The sequence below is a fragment of the Salmo trutta genome, chromosome 18 (assembly GCF_901001165.1).
Source record: "Salmo trutta chromosome 18, fSalTru1.1, whole genome shotgun sequence".
Lineage (NCBI taxonomy): Eukaryota > Metazoa > Chordata > Actinopteri > Salmoniformes > Salmonidae > Salmo > Salmo trutta.
The window spans coordinates 25299749-25320503 of NC_042974.1; the positions used below are offsets into that span (position 1 = coordinate 25299749).

At 42.3% G+C, this 20755-nt stretch overlaps 1 protein-coding gene across 1 annotated transcript in view; it reads left to right on the forward strand.

The window, feature by feature from the left end:
• The first annotated feature begins 2288 nt into the window (after positions 1-2288).
• The window catches only part of stk32c (serine/threonine kinase 32C), a 102013-nt gene continuing 83546 nt past the window's right edge, over positions 2289-20755 (forward strand). Inside the window, exon 1 of the mRNA XM_029698109.1 lies at positions 2289-2795. Within this exon, the coding sequence (XP_029553969.1) occupies positions 2717-2795 (79 nt within the window). The 5' untranslated portion in view covers positions 2289-2716. The remainder of the gene's footprint in view (positions 2796-20755) is intronic.

The window sequence follows — 20755 nt, forward strand, 5'->3', positions numbered from 1 at the left end:
CCAACCGTAGCATGCATTTCTATCATATTCTATTTTAAGTTAGAATTCATACTTTTTACATTCTGGTCATTTTTAACAGAAATGTAGGCCTATCCCATTCCCAATGTATGCCATGATGAAGGATTATGTGTAATCTCACATCTATTCATGATGTAGCCTATTCTAATGCTGTGTTCATACCAAAGTGGGAAGGTGTTAATTACCAGTTGATAAGTCGGAAATATCAGTTGGATGCATTCAACTTTGAACTCGTTGAGAAAAGACGATTGGCTAATGGACAACAAGCTGCATCAAACATAAACAAAAATTACAGCTATCATGCTTGTAAACAAATTATAGTGTTCAAAAACCATATTACTAAACTGCTTATATAGATAATGTTTTGTTGTTTAATTTAACTGCTGAAAAAGCTGTTGTCGAGGTCATTTCCTTAGTAGGGGACGTCAGAAGTCAGCATGTGTGAGAAGTCGGAGCTCAGGGAAGATAGAGATGAGATTCCCCCTAGTAATTATGCATTCAAGTGGATTTTCCGTCGTATGTTGTAAATACCGCATTCCTACTTCGTTATGAACGCAGCATAAGGTCAAGGAAGTAAAGTGTTATGCTGCATTCATAACCAAGTGGGAAGGTGGTATTTACCACATACAACTGGGAAAAATCCACTTGAACACCCCTCCAACTCGTAATTACTAGCGGGAAACTCGTCTATCATCCCTGAGTTCTAACTTCACCCACATGCTGACCTCAGACGTCACCTACACCTAAGGAAATTACCTAGATAACACAATTGTCGGCAGTTAAATGTAAAAACAAAACATTATTTATTCATGTTTTTTTCTTTTTACCCCTTTTTCTCCCCAATTACGTGATATCCAACTTCATATGGTTTCTGAACACTATAATTTGTTTACAAGCATGATAGCTATACTTTTAGTTTATGGTTTGTTGGCCATTAGTCAATTGGCGTTTCTTAAAGAGTTCAAAGCACATGAATACATCCAACTGGTATTTACCATGGTGATGGGAAGTTCAGCTCTTTTTACTGACTTTTTATTGGAGCTGTCATTTGTGACTGAGACTTGTAAAAGTGTGCTTCAAACATTTGTTTTTTGCTAGGCATACAAATAATTGTATTTCTTGATACATCTGAAAAGAAGTCTAGTTGTGGCTGCAACCGGACTAGATTGTGAGCAACTCTTGGCAGAATGCATTGCTTGACTGCCGGGAGGGTAATAAGCACAATATAGTTCATGATTCGTTCTGGAGTTCGAGTTTGTTGAGCAGAGGCTTTGTGTATTTTGGTTCTATAATGTTGTGTCCATCATAACATTCAATAATCCATTAATCAAAGTAATTCTTGCACCATGCGATCAATGATCAGTTCTAGGCATATTTTTCTTTGCTGTGTTGCCTGCAGCATGACCTATTTTCCTGTGTGCATATACTGTACAATGAGTATACAAAACATTAAGAATACCTGCTCTTTCCATGACATCGACTGACCAGGTGAATCCAGGTGAAAGCTGTGATCCGCTATTGATGTCACTTGTTAAATCCAGTTCAATCAGTGTAAATGAAGGGGATGAGACAGGTTAAAGAAGGATTTTTAAGCCTTGAGACAATTGAGACATGGATTGTGTATGTGTGCCATTCATAGGGGCAAGAATGGGCAAGAAAAAATATTTAAGTGCATTTGAACAGGGTATGGTAGTAGGTAATTCTAGGTGCACCAGTTTGTGTCAAGAACTGCATCACTGCTGGGTTTTTCATGCTCAACAGTTTCCAGCGTGTATCAAGAATGGTCCACCACCCAAGCGAAATCTAGCCAACTTGATGGAACTGTGGGAAGCATTAGAGTCAAATGGGCCAGCATCCCTGTGGAATGCTTTTGAACCTTGTAGAGTCAATGCCCCGACGAATTCACCTAAATATTAGGAAGGTGTTACTAATATTTGCTATACTCAGTGTATGTTGGTTGGAGACATAGGTCAGAGCACGTCTCTGGTGACACTGAGTCGGCGGAGCGTGTTTCAATCTTTCTGTACCACTCATTGCGGCTAGCAGATCAAATGACGACTAAAATGAATGAGTCACTCAGAAAAACAAATCACGACTCTCGAATCCGTAAGATGAGTAATTGAAAAAAACGAATTGCTCTCAAATTGCACATCACTAATTTACGACTTCACAACGGGTAATTACCACCTTCCCACTTGGTTATGAACGCAGCATTAACCCCTTTTTCAATGATCTGGCGCCAATAATCTCTTAATTAGATTCGCATTTTTGCAATGACAGAATCCAGTTGTGTAGTATACAGCAGCACTTCCTGTAATATTGAAAATGGTCTTACATTCTAACACGAGACCTGCAGAGAGGCATGGTTCTTGACATCCATGACAGAGACTCAAGCCACGACGACTAGAGGCGAAGTGTCACACACAGCTCCGCGAACATAGCTAAATCAGTTGAGGAGGGAATAGAAAAATAGGCAAGCCGAGTGTTTTTCTTTGAAATACAGTATTGAGGCTTTCTCTCCGATCTAATCTCTCGTCTTCATTGGTTTAGTGAGACAAAGTCGCGGTGCGTAAATGAGAGAAAATCATCGATAAAATAATAACCGAGGACGGAGCGATGCATTTGTTCAACGTGTTCAATACAGAGCTGTAGCTAGTTTTTTTAAGTGGCGAGGAATGCTATCTGAGCTCACGCATCAATGTTTCACTGGGGCAAGTGGAAGAAGAGGATGGGCGCGAACAGTTCTAAGAGACCGGTCTACGATGAAAAGGAAGATGGTAAGAAAACACAAAGAAATGAAAGCGGCGCTATTTTGCGTTGATAGTGAACTATAGCGCAACATTGTAGCACCACCTAAATTGCATTTGAGTCAAAGTTAGTTCACTGGATCAAGCAATTTCATCACGATGTTGCCTAGGCTATAGATGATGAGCTCCTATTGATGTCACCTCGATAATTGTTTAGGAAATATTTATAAAATGATAGCCTCAAAAAACATGCAGCCTAGAGATGAAAGCAGATGTGTGGGGTTCAACTTTAGATTGATGGACAGTGAAACAAAATGTAGAACGTAGGCAAAAGTCTAGCAACTGACACCATATTTCACATTTACACGTTTTTTTTTGTTGTTGCCAAATTATACCAATGTTTTGTTGTTGATGATGACACAAAACAAATGTTCCAGAAAGAGGACACTGAAATATTGGTTGCAATCTATTCATTCTGGAGATCAATCAAGTGGCTACAGTGTCATGCAGTCAGTGTAATTACCGGGGATTGCATTTCATGTAGATGTCTCATTCTTTGATCATTTTTCTTGCTATTCTTCAGACTTTTCAGGATGTGTTTGCCGAATGCAATACCTGCACACTTCACTTCACCTTTACATGCGTCGTTTGTATGCAGCTATCTTTGGGGAACTATTAGGAAATATGAGAATGTGAAGTCATTGTGTTAATTGAAAAATTCATACAAGATTAGTGGCATGCATGAAAGTAATGCACATTCATGTCTGTCACCGTGATGGAGAATAAGCCCATTCGAGCTGAACCAAATATGCCTTGCTTTGAATCATCAATGCCCCTTTATACTGTTGCCAACGAGTTATCTAAAATGACAGATGAACTGACTAAATCAGTGAAACTGTAACTAAATGAGGTCAGTTCACTGCAGACTTGTGGTCATATGATTAGGAAGGGATGGAGATTGTGTGTATGTGAGTTCTTGTTTGTTTGTGTGTGTGTGTGTTTAGCTACAAGGGTGACCCATTTTAGAAGCTACATTTTGTCCATACAGTTCAAATGGTACTTTTGATGTATCAACAGACTTCAGTGAAAATGATGTAAATGTTATGAAAGGTGTAATGAGAAGCTGTGGACCTGCAAACAGTGCAATTTTTGTTCTTTTTTTATGTGGAGCTGTGTACAGTATGTCTTTGTTTGTCAAATAAACAATTATAAAGGTGGTTCTATTTGCAGAGGGAAAAGTGTGGCAGTTTGGCAGGCATTATGATGTTGTTTTTCCCCTATACTTTTGATTAATTGAGGAGCCTTGAGGCTCAAGGCTGGCATGGCAAAAATGGGGAGGAGACAATGTACACTGAGTACACAAAACATTAGGAACACCTTCCTAATATTGAGTTGAACCCCCCCCCCCCCCCCCCCCCCTCCGCCTCGCCCCGCCCTCAGAACAGCCTCAATTCGTTGGGGGATGGACTCTACAAGGTGTCGAAAGCAGCCCATGTTTACTCCAATGCTTCCCACAGTTGTGTCAAGTTGGCTGGATGTTCTTTGGGTGGTGGACCATTCTTGATACACACAGGAAACTGTTGAGTCTGAAAAACCCAGCAGCGTTGCATGTCTTGACACACTCAAACTGGTGCGCCTGGCACCTACTACCATACCCCGTTCAAAGACACTTAAATCTTTTGTCTTGCCCGTTCACCCTCTGAATGGCACACAAACACAATCCACGTCTCAATTGTCTCAAGGCTTAAAAATCCTTCTTTAACCTGTCTCCTCCCATTCATGTGCACTGATTGAAGTGGATTTAACAGGTGACATTGTAAAGGGATCATAGCTTTCACCTGGTCAGTCTGTCATAGGAAAAGCAGGTGTTCCTAATGTTTTGTGCACTCGGTGTATATTCTGTTTTAAAGTCTTATATCATCTCTATGGGCCGGGGTGATTGCTGCGTATTCTATACCATACTGCCATATCTGAATCACTAGTTCCATGAATTAACCCCGCCTCCACTCCACCTCACCCAGAGTGAGCATGCCATGCATGATCATAATCACCATCCCCATCACAGGAGGTTGGTGGCACCTTAATTGGGGAGGACGGGCTCGTGGTAATGGCTGGAGCGGAATCAGTGGAATGGGATCAAATACACTACCGGTCAAAAGCTTTAGAACACCTACTCATTCCAGGGTTTTTCTTTATTTTTGACTATTTTCTACATTGTAGAATAATAGTGAAGACATCAGAACTATAAAATAACACATGGAATCATGTAGTAACCAAAACAGTGTTAAACAAATCAAAATATATTTTAGGTTCTTCAAATAGCCACCTTTTGCCTTGATGACAGCTTTGCACACTCTTGGCATTCTGTCAACCAGCTTCATGATGTAGTCATATAGAAAGCATTTCAATTAACAAGTGTGCCTCCTAAAACTTTTGACCGGTAGTGTACATCAAACACATGGTTTGATGCTATTGTATTCACTCCGTTCCAGCCATTATTATGAACCATCCTCCCCTCAGCAGCCTTCACTGATCCCCATCCTCATCATCATGTGTAGATGCACATAAATGAAGTGGTGGTGGTTGATTTAATTCCTTTCGCAACGTGAAAAGACTATCTTAACACAGCATAATTACTCTCCTGAAAGGGTGGGTAAGACAAGTAGGGTTGCACATTTTGGGGAATATTCAGAGGTGAAAACTTTCCATGGGAATTAACGGGAATATATGGGAATTAACGGAAATATATGCTAATTAATATAAATAAAATGTATATGTAGATGTTTTTTGCATATGATATTTTTACCATATCATATAGAGACAGAATCATAAACATTTTACCTTATCATAAGTAGACATGATTAAATTCTTCCAATAGAGTTTAAATAAACAATTTAGTTACGAATTGAACTTGAATTACATTTGTTGACTCTTCACATGGGATGATTTCACTGAACATTTTACATTACATTTAAGTCATTTAGCAGACGCTCTTATCCAGAGCGACTTACAAATTGGTGCATTCACCTTATGATATCCAGTGGAACAACCACTTTACAATAGTGCATCTAAATCTTTTGGGGGGGGGGGGTTAGAAAGATTACTTTATCCTATCCCAGGTATTCCTTAAAGAGGTGGGGTTTCAGGTGTCTCTGGAAGGTGGTGATTGACTCCGCTGTCCTGGCATCGTGAGGGAGCTTGTTCCACCATTGGGGTGCCAGAGCAGCGAACAGTTTTGACTGGGCTGAGCGGGAACTGTGCTTCCTCAGAGGTAGGGAGGCGAGCAGGCCAGAGGTGGATGAACGCAGTGCCCTTGTTTGGGTGTAGAGCCTGAAGGTACGGAGGTGCCGTTCCCCTCACAGCTCCGTAGGCAAGCACCATGGACTTGTAGCGGATGCGAGCTTCAACTGGAAGCCAGTGGAGAGAGCGGAGGAGCGGGGTGACGTGAGAGAACTTGGGAAGGTTGAACACCAGACGGCCTGTGGCGTTCTGGATGAGTTGTAGGGGTTTAATGGCACAGGCAGGGAGCCCAGCCAACAGCGAGTTGCAGTAATCCAGACGGGAAATGACAAGTGCCTGGGCTAGGACCTGCTCCGCTTCCTGTGTGAGGCAGGGTCTTACTCTGCGAATGTTGTAGAGCATGAACCTACAATATCGGGTCACCGCCTTGATGTTAGTGGAGAACGACAGGGTGTTGTCCAGGGTCACGCCAAGGTTCTTAGCACTCTGGGAGGAGGACACAAGGGAGTTGTCAACCGTGATGGTGAGATCATGGAACGGGCAGTCCTTCCCCGGGAGGAAGAGCAGCTCCGTCTTGCCGAGGTTCAGCTTGAGGTGGTGAGCCGTCATCCACACTGATATGTCTGCCAGACATGCAGAGATGCGATTCGCCACCTGGTTATCAGAAGGGGGAAAGGAGAAGATTAATTGTGTGTCGTCTGCGTAGCAATGATAGGAGAGACCATGTGAGGAAATGACAGAGCCAAGTAACTTGGTGCATAGTGAGAATAGGAGAGGGCCTAGAACAGAGCCCTGGGGGACACCAGTGGTGAGAGCACGTGGTGCGGAGACAGATTCTCGCCACGCCACCTGGTAGGAGCGACCTGTCAGGTAGGACGCAATCCAAGCGTAGGCCGCGCCGGAGATGCCCAGCTCGGAGAGGGTGGAGAGGAGGAAGAAAGGGAATATTGAATGATCCCAATGATCGATCGCATCTCCCAAAAACGTTTTCAAAATACAGTCTGGAAACTAAAGCTTTGGTTGTCTTCCTCTCAGGCTTCCATGTCTTCTCCCTGGACCTCCTTTATGTCCACCTGTTGAAGATCATCTACACTGTCACTTTCCAACCTTGTTGAGGATGGCTTGTTGTCGGGCTCAAAAAGCCTCAAATTTGCCCAGATGGCCACCAATTTTTCAACCCTTGTATTGGTGTGTGTGTGTGTGGTGTGTGTTCCCAAATAAGGAACAGTTACGTCTGAGGCAGCGGATGTTGGTGGGATTTGGAGGATGATGGAGGCAACAGGGGAAAGAGCCTCCAATCCACAAAGTTCCTTCCACCACGTGTATGATGATATATGTTGGCATGACTGCCGTATTGCATCTCCATCCCAAAGCCCTTGCTTGGAAGTGAACTTCGCCAGGCTGCCAAGAACCTTGCCCTCATCCAGGCCAAGGTGGCGAGACACGGTAGTGATGACACCATAGGCCTTGTTGATCTCTGCACCAGACAGGATGCTCTTGCCAACATACTTGGAGTCCAACATGTACGCTGCGGCGTGTATGGGCTTCAGGCAGAAGTCTTCACACTTTGTAATTTATTTCAAAACTGAAGTTTCCTCTGCTTGGAGTGACAGTGAAGTGGGCAGGGCAGTACGGATTTCTTCTCTTACATCTGCAAGCAGAGTCTGAACATCAGACAGGATGGTATTGTCTCCCTCAATCCGTGCAATGGCTACTGCTATAGATTTCAGGAGTTTCAGACTGCTTACCACTCTCTCCCAAAATACATCATCCAGGAGGATCCTCTTGATATGGCTGTCCATATCGGCAGACTGTGATATGGCCATTTCTTGGAGAGACTCCTTCCCCGCCAGGAGACTGTCAAACATGATGACAACACCACCCCAACGGGTGTTGCTGGGCAGCTTCAATGTGGTGTTCTTATTCTTCTCACTTTGCTTGGTGAGGTAAATTGCTGCTACAACTTGATGACCCTTCACATACCACAGCTCAAGCAAGACATTCATTAGCACTTCTCTGACTATGTTCCTACATTGAGTCAAAAAAACTTCTGATTCCAGAAGGACTGTGAGCTGTTGCTATCGATAAGGTGTCTGATTCATCATTTTCACCTCAAATAGAAGTAAAGGAACTTTTTTCAGAGGTTGCTTGTTATGAGCACTGAGGGAACTTTATGCATTTGGCCAGATGATTCTGCATCTTTGTTGCATTCTTCATATATGATTTGGCACAGTATTTGCAAATGTACACAGCTTTTCCTTCTACGTTAGTTGCAGTGAAATGTCTCCACACATCAGATAGTGCCCGTGGCATTTTCCTGTAAAGATTAGAAAGAAATGAGTGAAAAAGAACCCCAAATACAATTCCATGTACAGATAAATAGTTAAGCAGTTAGAATAAACAACTCCTTTGTGAGATAAATGTTTTAAAATGAAACGTGTATGGAATTAGCACTCCTCAGGTAGCAGGCTCATGCAATTTAAAAACCACATGGTAGCAAAAACTAACTAGCAGAAATTGTTAAGTTAGAAATGATTTAAACACACTTTGCTGTAGGCAAATTTGTTTATTTACTAGTTAACAAAAAAGTATGTATGTCATCTAAAATATATTCACCCCACCCAGTATTGTATTCAAAACTTACCAGAAAGCATGTAGTCCTTGGCTCAGACAGTGTGGTAGTGTGGGCTCAATAGCATCTCATTAGTGTGCAAGATCTTGAGAATCAGCTGTAGATGTAATGGCAGAAGGCACTGTGCATGCAGAGGGTTGCAATTCCATTGAATTGGTGGATAGTTTAACCAAAATATGCCACAAGACCTAGAATTGCCTTATGTGTATCCCACAAAAAAGGTTAGCTCTTATAAGCTAACTTCTTTTGATGAATTTAAGCAAAATTCCCCAAATTCCCAGGCTTAACTTCCCATGGAAATGTCCCGGAACGTTTCCGACCCTTTGCTACCCCAGGCACAAGAGTTATAAGTGCCACGATACTTTCTTAATGCATTATCCTTCGATGTATATGATCTCTACTAGGGATGTGACGAGTCACCGATACGCACCGGTGCATCGGTCCGCGGACCCCAAACTGATCCAGATGTAGCCTGCATCAGTCACAAAATCGCTTCAAATGTTATGGATCGCCATATTATTCTTTCTACCTTCCGAAAATACCACATCTTTTGTGACAACTGATGTATCCTCTCCTTCAGTGTCGAACCGCATGTAACTGTGTTGACAGTCATTGATCTATACCCAATTTTTCATGCCGAACACCAGGCAATATCAGTAACCTAGTCAAACTGCACTGTGCCTAGCTCACTAACGCGAGGTAGGCAGCCTGTTCCTGATCTTGGGATAATACAGGGTAAAGTAAGTAATTTCATAACGAGGACAGCAATCACTTTTACGAGACGCACCGCATGGCCAAAGCGAGAGGAGAAGAAAAGATCACTTCCTTAAAACTTCCAAAACATTTGATATTGAGATGGGGAGTGAAACCCAAAGTTGTGCTATATATTCATTAGCTATGTTGTAGCTAATTTGTAAACGATCAATATTGATGCATACTAGCTGAAACAGTTCATTTGCAAAAATGACAAGTTAGTTAGAGGGTGACGGTATTTCACAACCAAAGTGAGGGGACAAAAAACAGGCTACATTGCCTACTAATCCGATAGTGGTAGTGGGGTGGTAGATGCCTAGTCTCCTTTATGGCTCAGCTCAGGTGACTACATAGTACATACACCATAGACACACACACACTCACAGAAGTAATTTCAGACAGATCCATCTCAGAGAGGCCCATCTCCTGAGCTCTATCAGCAGCAGAATTTAATTTGAATGGAAAATGAATGTATTCATGCAACAAATGTATCATATTGCATCCAGCTCAAATTGTTTTCTAATCAAACCGAATCCCACCGAATTCTTTTAAACTACAACGTATCGTATCTAGATACGCATCTAATCGTCTTGTAAGGGATAGATGCACATCCCTAATCTCTACACATTAAACCAATAGTAGCATCACATCCCATTCAGCCGATTGTATCGAAGTTGGTTTCATATGAAGAGCATCCACTAAGTGTTGTGTTTGTTTCTGCCTGGGTCTCTTGGCTTCTTGGAAAACAATATCTCTTGGTTTCTTGGAAAACGGTATATGGTCTACATTGGGCAGTAATATTAGAGCAGTACTTGGCTAGAATGGAGTTAATGTCTAACAGAAGCTGCCCGAGGGCTATTTTAGTATATATATTTTTTTTTTACATTTATAGCAAGGAGATAGGAGAGAGCCTATGGGATTGATTAGGGCACTCATCCTCCTTGCTTGGCTGTTGTACATTGCATTATTTCTCAGAACTACTTCCAGCCTTGGTGACAATTTAACTTGTGTCATATAAACAGACCGACATATGGCCGGATCCCACTGCTCCACTCAAGCCTTTCTTTAGAAAGGTCATGCAAACACTAGCTGGATGAAAGTGTTGAAGCATGTGCCAAGGCAAACCCCAGGAGAAAGAAGCACTTTCCTTTGAGAACTTGACCTGACCACTGCAGTAATGCACATACTGTAGTCTGCTTTTGAATGGAATGTAGTTGCATCCAAAGAGTAAAACATCCAGAGAGACGCCGAATGGAGATATCCATGCGTTCTTTGATAGAGCCCACCAGGCATGTTCTTTGTGTACTCCATACAGTTCATTGCTCCTCTGATTGACTATACAGAGAAGCATACTGTGTGCGTAATGTGCTCGATGTAGTGTGTGTGTGCAAGTTTGTATGTTGGGAGTGTGCGTTCCGTGAGTATGAGGGTTTGAGGAACAAAACAGCAAGGCAGACTTGGAGGAGTGGAGGAAAGAGATAAAGAGAGATGGCAGATTGCTTGCATGGAATACTGAGTCCCGGTTCTCTTTCATCTCCAACATTAGTCTCTCTCTCGAACAGAGCAGGAGCCCTATGCCTGCAGCTTTTAGCCTCACTAGTACTGACTAATTCCCCTTATGCCAGTAGTAATCCAATACGTGGCTGATATATGGTGGTTATACTGCGGTATTATCTGATTTGTGGTGAGAAAGGAATACCTCACCAACTTCAAGTTGGACATACAGTACAGTAATAGAATAGCAATAACATCAAAAACTCAACTCGTGGGTTGAAGACTGGGTGATGGATAGACTACTTTGTAATAGTGAACAATCCCCCTTTTGCGTAGTAGTAGGCAGTTGCGTAGTAGGCAGTAGTCCTTGATAAAATAGTGTATCTAAAGGTCTTGAATGTATTTACAATTCCCTTAACTTACTTCCGGTGATAAACAGGAGACGGGTCTCATAGCAAAACTAGTTTCAGACTGTAGGTGTCTTCAAAGAGATCAGCTCAGTTGGGTTCTGAGATAAAACCCGAAAGGTCGCTCGGTGTGTTTGTGTGTGTGTGTGTGCGTGCGTGTGTGTGTTGGCCAATGCATGATGCGAGGAGCGGATGAGGGCACACAGAGAATGTAATTGACGTCAGCCCAGAACGTGTCATATAGTCAGGGTGTATTCTCACACCTGCAGACTTCTCTTTTTACATGTTTTCCTTTCTCTTTACTGCACTATTTGTTGCTCTTATTCTCCATGTATTTTCCTCTCAGGGTACAAACGGTTTTAAAATGTGTATTGATGTAGGCTAATATGAAAAGGATTGATTTATGAAAATCTCTTTCTGCCCTTTTGCAGTGTTTACTGTCACTGTTGTTTCCGTCGCTATTGCAGATGTCACGTCCGGACCATAGTAAGATGTTATTTTCTATGGTAGAGTAGGTCAGGGCGTGACGGGGTGTTTTGTGTTTTTCTATAGCTATGTTTAGTTCTAGTTTTCTATTTCTATGTTGTTGTTTTTTTGGGATGATCTCCAATTAGAGGCAGCTGGTCCTCATTGTCTCTAATTGGAGATCATACTTCAGTAGTTTTTATTTTTTTCCACCTGTGTTGTGGGCAGTTGTATTCTGTTTAGTCTATGTACCTGACAGAACTGTGAGCTGATTTTCGCTTTTGTTATTTTCTTTAGTGTTCTGTGTTAAAATAGAAAGTCATTATGAGCACTCAACACGCTGTGCTTTGGTCCCCTCGCTACGACAGTCGTTACAGCAGATGGTTGTCTATGCAGCTAAGAATCATTAATACACACTAGTAAACACAGTTCTATTTGTTTTTACGGACAAAACATATTATTTAACACTGCTTATAACCCTCACAGTTTACAGTCTACTACACTGAACAGAGATATAAACGCAACACGTCAAGTGCTGGTCCCATGTTTCATGAGCTGAAATAAAAGATCCCAGCAATGTTCCATATGAACAAGAAGCTTATTTCTCTCAAATGCTGTGCACAAGTTTGTTTACATCCCTGTTAGTCAGCTTTTTATCCTTGGTCAAGATAATCCATCCACCTGAGAGGCGTGGCATATCAAGAAGCTGATTAAACAGCATGATCATTACACAGGTGCATCTTGTGCTGGGGACAATAAAAGGCCAGTCTAAAATGTGCAGTTTTGTCACAACACAATACCACACATGTCTCAAGTTTTGAGGTAGTGTGCAATTGGCATGCTGACTGCATGAATGTCTACCAGAGCTGTTGTCAGGGAATTGCATGTTCATTTCTTTCTGTAATAAAGCTCTTTTGTGGGGATGAACTCATTCTGATTGGCTGGGCCTGGCTTCCCAGTTGGTGGGCCTATGCCCCCACTCATGGCTGCACCCCTACCCAGTCATGTGAAATCAATAGATTATGGCCTAATTAATTTATTTCAATTGACTGATTTCCTTATATGAACTGTAACTCAGAAAAATCTTTGCAATTGTTGCATTTACTGCATGAATTACGCCTTCATGGTTGAATTGCTGCTAAGAAACCACTACTAAAGGACACCAATAATAAGAAGAGACTTGCTTGGGCCAAGAAACACGAGCAATGGACATTAGACCGGTGGAAATTTGTCCTTTGGTCTCGAGTCCAAATTTGAGATTTTTGGTTCCAACCTCCGTGTTTTTGTGAGATGCGTGTGGGTGAACGGATGATCTCCGCATGTGTATTTCCCAACGTAAAGCATGGAGGAGGAGGTGTTATAGTGTGGGGGTGCTTTGCTGGTGACACTGTCTGTGATTTAATTAGAATTCAGGGCACACTTAACAAGCATGGCTACCACAGCATTCTGCAGCGATACGCCATCCCATCTGGTTTGCGCTTAGTGGGACTGTCATTTGTTTTTCAACAGGTCAATGACCCAACACATGATTCCATATGTGTTATTTCATCGTTTTGATGTCTTCACTATTATTCTACAATGTAGAAAATATTAAAAATAAAGAAAATTCCCATGTAGGTTTTCTAAAAGTTTTGAGTGTGTGTGTGTGTGTGTGTGTGTGTGTGTGTGTGTGTGTGTGTGTGTGTGTGTGTGTGTGTGTGTATATATATATATGCTCAAAAAAAATATTAAGGGAACACTAAAAGAACACATCCTAGATCTGAATGAAATAATGTTATTAAATACTTTTTTCTTTACGTAGTTGAATGTGCTGACAACAAAATCACACAAAAATAATCAATGGAAATCCAATTTATCAACCCATGGAGGTCTGGATTTGGAGTCGCACTCAAAATTAAAGTGGAAAACCACACTACAGGCTGATCCAACTTTGATGTAATGTCCTTAAAACAAGTAAAAATGAGGCTCAGTAGTGTGTGTGTGTGTGTGTGTGTGTGTGTGTGTGTGTGTGTGTGTGGCCTCCACGTGCCTGTATGACCTCCCTACAACACCTGGGCATGCTCCTGATGAGGTGGCGGATGGTCTCCTGAGGGATCTCCTCCCAGACCTAGACTAAAGCATCCGCCAACTCCTGGACAGTCTGTGGTGCAACGTGGCGTTGGTGGATGGAGCGAGACATGATGTCCCAGATGTGCTCAATTGGATTCAGGTCTGGGGAACGGGCGGGCCAGTCCATAGCATCAATGCCTTCCTCTTGCAGGAACTGCTGACACACTCCAGCCACATGAGGTCTAGCACAGGGCGCCAGTGGCGAATTTGCCAATCTTGGTGTTCTCTGGCAAATGCCAAACGTCCTGCACGGTGTTGGGCTGTAAGCACAACCCCCACCTTTGGACGTCGGGCCCTCATACCACCCTCATGGAGTCTGTTTCTGACTGTTTGTGCAGACACATGCACATTTGTGGCCTGCTGGAGGTCATTTTGCAGGGCTCTGGCAGTGCTCCTCCTGCTCCTCCTTGCACAAAGGTGGAGGTAGCGGTCCTGCTGCTGGGTTGTTGCCCTCCTACGGCCTCCTCCACGTCTCCTGATGTACTGGCCTGTCTCCTGGTAGCGCCTCCATGCTCTGGACACTACGCTGACAGACACAGCAAATCTTCTTGCCACAGCTCGCATTGATGTGCCATCCTGGATGAGCTGCACTACCTGAGCCACTTGTGTGGGTTGTAGACTCCGTCTCATGCTACCACTAGAGTGAAAGCACCGCCAGCATTCAAAAGTGACAAAACATCAGCCAGGAAGCATAGGAACTGAGAAGTGGTCTGTGGTCCCCACCTGCAGAACCACTCCTTTATTGGGGGTGTCTTGCTAATTGCCTATAATTTCCACCTGTTGTCTATTCCATTTGCGCAACAGCATGTGAAATTTATTGTCAATCAGTGTTGCTTCCTAAGTGGACAGTTTGATTTCACAGAAGTGTGATTGACTTGGAGTTACATTGTGTTGTTTAAGTGTTCCCTTTTATTTTTTGGAGCTGTGTGTGTGTGTGTGTGTGTGTGTGTGTGTGAACATGTCAAGAGAGGAATTCGGATTGGTCTGCCATATTGAAGGCTTCTGTGTATTTGAGCTCGTCAGTCTGTGTTGGTAATCCTGTTGAACGTGGCTTTAAAAAAAATGTATTGGGTAGTGGAGCTGCATAAGTGTTGCTCTCCACTTTCTGCAGGTTCAAGTTTTGAAATCAGTGGAATTAGAGTATGATAGCTAAAGAGATGGAGAAAACATCTGTCTCCGGATTACATCTTCAAACTAAGGGCAACCATGGTATGGCATTCCTGACCGGGAGACTCGTCCATCATGCATGATGATGATGATGATGTATAGAGGTAAGATAGCTAACGCTAGACTAACTACATTTTCAGATATTACACATTTCTAATTTTGACAAAGTGGTTTCATTTCAAGCTAAAGTGTACTGTTAGCTTGCTAGCTAACGTTAGCAGGCTGGCTCCCTAGCTGACGTTATTGTTTGTTTCTCAGAGCCATTTGCTTTTCTATTTAGAGCCTAATGTTAGGCATTGTTGGCACTTTGTTCATTGTTGTTTATCTAGCTAACGTTAGCTGGCTGGCTCGTTAGCTAACGTTACGTTACGTGTGTACAACACCCGTTGAATATGCCAGTGTCAGTAAACGTCTGCAGAAAAAGCGTAATGAAATTGTTGCCAGCGGAGCTGGTTAGGCTGTTTTCATGTTATCCAGAGGTAAACAAATAATCGTCCAGAGTGTCGTGTGGGCTCCGAGAGCAAAACGAGATGGGTGGGGCTAAAGCTTAAGAGGGTGTGAACGATGCTGAATGGGTGTAGACAAAGAAGAGCTCTTCACAAGATACCAAAACATTCAAAGGCTGTTTTGTCAAAAGTGAAGTTACAAGTTGATCAACTTTCAAATCAGAATTACTTTCCCATTGTTCCTCAACTGCAGTGTATGATATACCATTTTGTAGCTCTGAGTCTCTGCTTTTATCCAACGTAAAAAACACTTTCAAATTTTGCTACATGAGACTGAGTCAAGGCGGTTGGTCACATTCACTGTCCATGAGAAAGCAAGCGAGGACGATACTAAGCAGAAGAGAAGAGATGATATCAATTTTCAACCCCAAAAACGAAAAAGTTGTTGGACAAAAGCATATAGTGTCATTTTCCTTAATTTATGTGTAAATCCTGGCTCAGTTTTTTTAGACCAGCGGTTCTCGTGTGTGTGAGTGAGAGTGTTCAAAGGGGAGTACTGGAGCTTCTTCTCAATCCTCTGGGCAGTGCACTGAAAGCTGGCCAGATTTTTGCCTTTCATTTGGCCCCTCGGCTTTAGACATTTCAGAAATGCCTGTTGAATCCAATTAGGCTCAATTTATAGATGATCTCAAACAAGTCTCAGATTGGGCTTGGGAAGTTCTGCAACATTTTAAGACGCCGCTGGACTTGCGTACTTTTACATAGAAAAAATAGCCTCTGGAAACCTGTCTGTGTGTGGAGGTGTTGAGAGGTGGTTGTCCTTTAGGAATAAGAGATGCCTTGGGAAGATTTAGTGTGTTAATTTATTCATGTGGCACTTTAGAGTTCAGGGAGGGATTGTAATTTGGTCTCGAGCAGCAGATTCATAACAGTAAGAGATTGAGGCCAGGGGAGGTTACTGTAGTACTCTATTCTCAGGCTGGTTGTGTGTCTTCCGCGCTGTGCATATTGATTGCTATATTGAATGAAATTGCATTTAGATTGCTGTATCATTAAAGAGAGAGTGCGAGATTTTGGCAATTAAGCCCTTCAGCTACTTACCCAGAGTCGGATGAACTCATGGTTACCATTTGTCTGTCTCTGTGTGCAGCTTGAAGGAAGTTGAAGATAGTTTTGCGAGCCATTGCTAAAAGCATTAGCGCAATGACTGGAAGTGTAGCAGAACAACTAGCTTGCTGGTATCCATGATTTCATCTGGCTCTGGGTAAGCAGAAAAAGGGCTTAATTGGCAAAATCTCACACTATACTTTTTAATATGTTTTCTGGGAAGTTTAACACTTCTCCAGGCTTTTTGAGGTGTGATAATATGTGCAACACGACTGTGTTTAAAGACGGGTTGGAAATACATCAACCGATATGTTAGAGTTAGTCTGTTGGGCTTAGGACAATGCCAGCTCACTACCACACCACGCCTCTAAAGATATGAGCCTCACTCGTGATGCCAGAGGGGGTGTCACTCACGGTGGCAGCATGCTTGGCTCATTCATGAAACACTGCTCACTGAACCCATGAATCGGCCATGAAATGTGACACCATCAAAGCTGACAGAGGCCCCTCCCCCCCAGCTGCCCGTTGGTCCCCCAGGGAGCATATATGCAAATCAACCTGCAAAGAAAATCCTACAAGTGTAGACTAACAGTGAAATGCTTCATTACGGGCCCTTCCCAACAATGCATAGATTAATTAAACAAATAATTCAAAGATAATAACACAAGGAATAAATATACAGTGAGTAACGATAACTTGGCTATGTACACAAGGTACCAGACTGTGCAGGGGTACGAGGTAATTGAGGTAGATTTGTACATATAGGTAAGGGTAAAGTGACCCCCCCCCCCATTGGTTCTTCAATCACATTTGAAACACAGGGCTTCTTTCAGGTGCCACAAGGGATCTGTCATGCCCAATTGAATAGCAGCGTTTGAAGAAAACTGTCTGGAATAATCATGTAAATAGCTGTGGTGTAGCCAAAGCCACACCGCAGATTATGGCCATTCCACTATGCCTGTTTGTGCAGATGGTGGATGCACATCATTCACAATTTACTGTGAAGAGGGTGTTTTATTTTAGCGTTTAAAAAAATTAAATGATAAATGTGTTTGTGTGTGTGTGTGTGTGTGTGTGAATGAATATATAATTGCTGGAACGCTGTGTCCCAGATACCTGGTAAGGCTCACAGAAGCAGGTGTATCTGGGCCAGAACTCAACGTGTCCTGCCGCAGCCCCAACCAAGAGCTGGACAGAACTAGGCCAGCCCCCCCCCCCAGTCACATGCAATGTCAGAGGTTGTACTTATGAAATTTGTCATGCGCGATTGCCAAAATAATATGTTTGCAGCGTCTGAACTTTGTAGGTGCCATCATCACTTCTCGTTATGAATCAATATGCCATGAAGAAACAGACTCATTTTTATGGTGTTCATTCTTCTCCTTTCTTTGCACCATGCTTTCAATTTACACCGTAATTGTTTTCGTGCGTGTTTCTGTGTTTGTGCATACTTGTTTGTGTGTGCGCACTTGCCTGTCTGTGTGTGTGCCTACGTTGCTTCATGTATGCGTGTGTGTGAGGACAGCTGTTGTAAAGATGAATTATTCAGCCCTCTCTGTGTACTTTTCACCTCGGAAAGAGTCTTAAAATAGAACGACGGTGTAATTCCCTCTCCTCACGTTAACCCTTTATAGGCCAATTCCCACAAGTGTATAGATGGGGCTAAAACGAAATGTTTCTTACAGAAGAAATATGAAAAGCATATGCATAACCATGGTGGCAATTGAAAGGAAACAGTTTGGAGATTATGGGCAAATTATTAGACCAAAAGTGAGGACACAACAGTTCACCTAACACAAGACTGAATCCAAACATTCCACTGTGGATTTTATGTGCATTTTACATTTGTTGTACTTTTCACCGTATTTGTTGATAAGCAAATCTGAAACTACTCTGGATATATTCAGTAACACCATAAGAATATTCCTGGAAAATATGGGGTAGGTGCAACATAAGAAAATAATTGCAAGGGTTTGAGTGAGAGGACTAACCAGACCCGGCACCGTCACTAAGGGGGCAAAACATTTTGGGGTTCTTGCAGTGGAATTATATTTATGTTTTAGTCATTTAGCAAATGCTCTTATCCAGAGCTACTTACAGTAGTGAATGCATACATTTCATACATTTCATTTCATGCATTTATTTTAAATTTTTATATATATATATTTTTTTTGTACTGGCCCCCCATAACCCACAACCCTGGCGTTGCACACACCATGCTGGTGTTGCTAACACCGTGCTCTACCAACTGAGCCACAGGGAAGACCCATTTAATTCTACTTATATAATCACGCTATACCACAATAAACAAAAAGTTCAAATGCCAAGACTCCGAGATCATTAAATGCTTTTGAAATCTGTAGCATACCTCTGCTGCGCTGTATCAGCATAATGGACAGTGCTCTACAGCTAGACAGTTTTGGTAATGAATATAGGCTACAAGATAGATAGGCTGTTTGTAATATGAGAATACAGCTGTACACACGGCTGGCTTACCAAAATAATGCGAACTAAATGCTGAAAGTAATAGCCTAGTCATTCATGCATGCAAACAAACATACTGAATAACAGTTTGGCTTAGAATACCGACTGCAAATGCGAACTAGGGTTGGGCGATATGGCCAAAATATATCACTGTATTTTTCATATCTTTTGATGGTATTTTATGGTTTTGAAATATAAAAGTTCTACATTTGCTTTATGAGTAGTACGTGTCGCTACGGTGTCAACACATACCTTCTAAGTGATTTCAATGGGTCTCCCTATATTTTGATTGTTATATACTGTTCAATATATACAGTGGCAAGAAAAAGTATGTGAACCCTTTGGAAATACCTGGATTTCTGCATAAATTGGTCATAAAATTTGATCTGATCTTCATCCACGTCACAACAATAGACAAACACAGGCTGCTTAAACTAATAACACACAAACAATTATACGTTTTCATGTCTTTATTGTAACCATTCACAGTGCAGGGTGGGAAAAGTATGTGAACTGTTGGATTTAATAACTGGTTGACCCTCCTTTGGCAGCAATAACCTCAACCAAACATTTTCTGTAGTTGCGGATCAGGAGGGCCAGTCAGGAGGGCCAGACGACGGTCAGGAGGAATTTTGGCCCATTCCTCTTTACAAAACTGTTTCAGTTAAGCAATATTCTTGGGATGTCTGGTGTGAACTGCTCTCTTGAGGTCATGCCACAGCATCTCAATCAGGTTGAGGTCAGGACTCTGACTGGGCCACTCCAGAATGCGTATTTTCTTCTGTTGAAGCCATTCTGTTGTTGATTTACCTCTGTGTTTTGGGTCATTGATCTAATTGCATCACCCAACTTCTGTTGAGCTTCAATTGGCGGACAGATACTAACATTCACCTGCAAAATGTCTTGATAAACTTGGGAATTCATTTTTCCATCGATGATAGCAAGCTGTCCAGGCCCTGAGGCAGCAAAGCAGCCCCAAACCATGATGCTCCCTCCACCATACTTTACAGTTGGGACGACGTTTTGATGTTGGTGTGCTGTGCCTTTTTTCTCTCTCCACACATAGTGTTGTGTGTTCCTTCCAAACAACTCAACTGTAGTTTCATCTGTCCACGGAATATTTTGTCAGTAGCGCTGTGGAACATCCAGGTGCACTTTTGCAAACTTCAGACTTGCAGCAATTTTTTTGGGGCAGTGGCTTATTCCGTGGTGTCCTCCCATGAACCCCATTCTTGTTTAGTGTATTACTTATCGTAGACTTGTCAGCAGTGATGTTAGCATGTTCCAGAGATTTCTGTAAGTCTTTAGCTGACACTCTCTAGGATTCTTTTTAACCTCATTGAGCATTCTGCGCTGTGCTCTTGCAGTCATCTTTGCAGGACGACCACTCCTAGGGAGAGTAGCAACAGTGCTGAACTTTCTCAATTTGTAGACATTTTGTCTTACCGTGGACATCAAGTATTTTAGAGATACTTTTGTAACCCTTTCCAGCTTTATGCAAGTCAATAATTCTTAATCTTAGGTCTTCTGAGATCTCTTTTGTTCGAGGCATGGTTCACATCAGGCAATGCTTCTTGTGAATAGCAAACTCAAATTTGTGAGTGTTTTTTTTATAGGGCAAGGCAGCTCTAACCAACATCTCCAATCTCGTCTCATTGATTGGACTCCAGGTTAGCGGACTCCTGA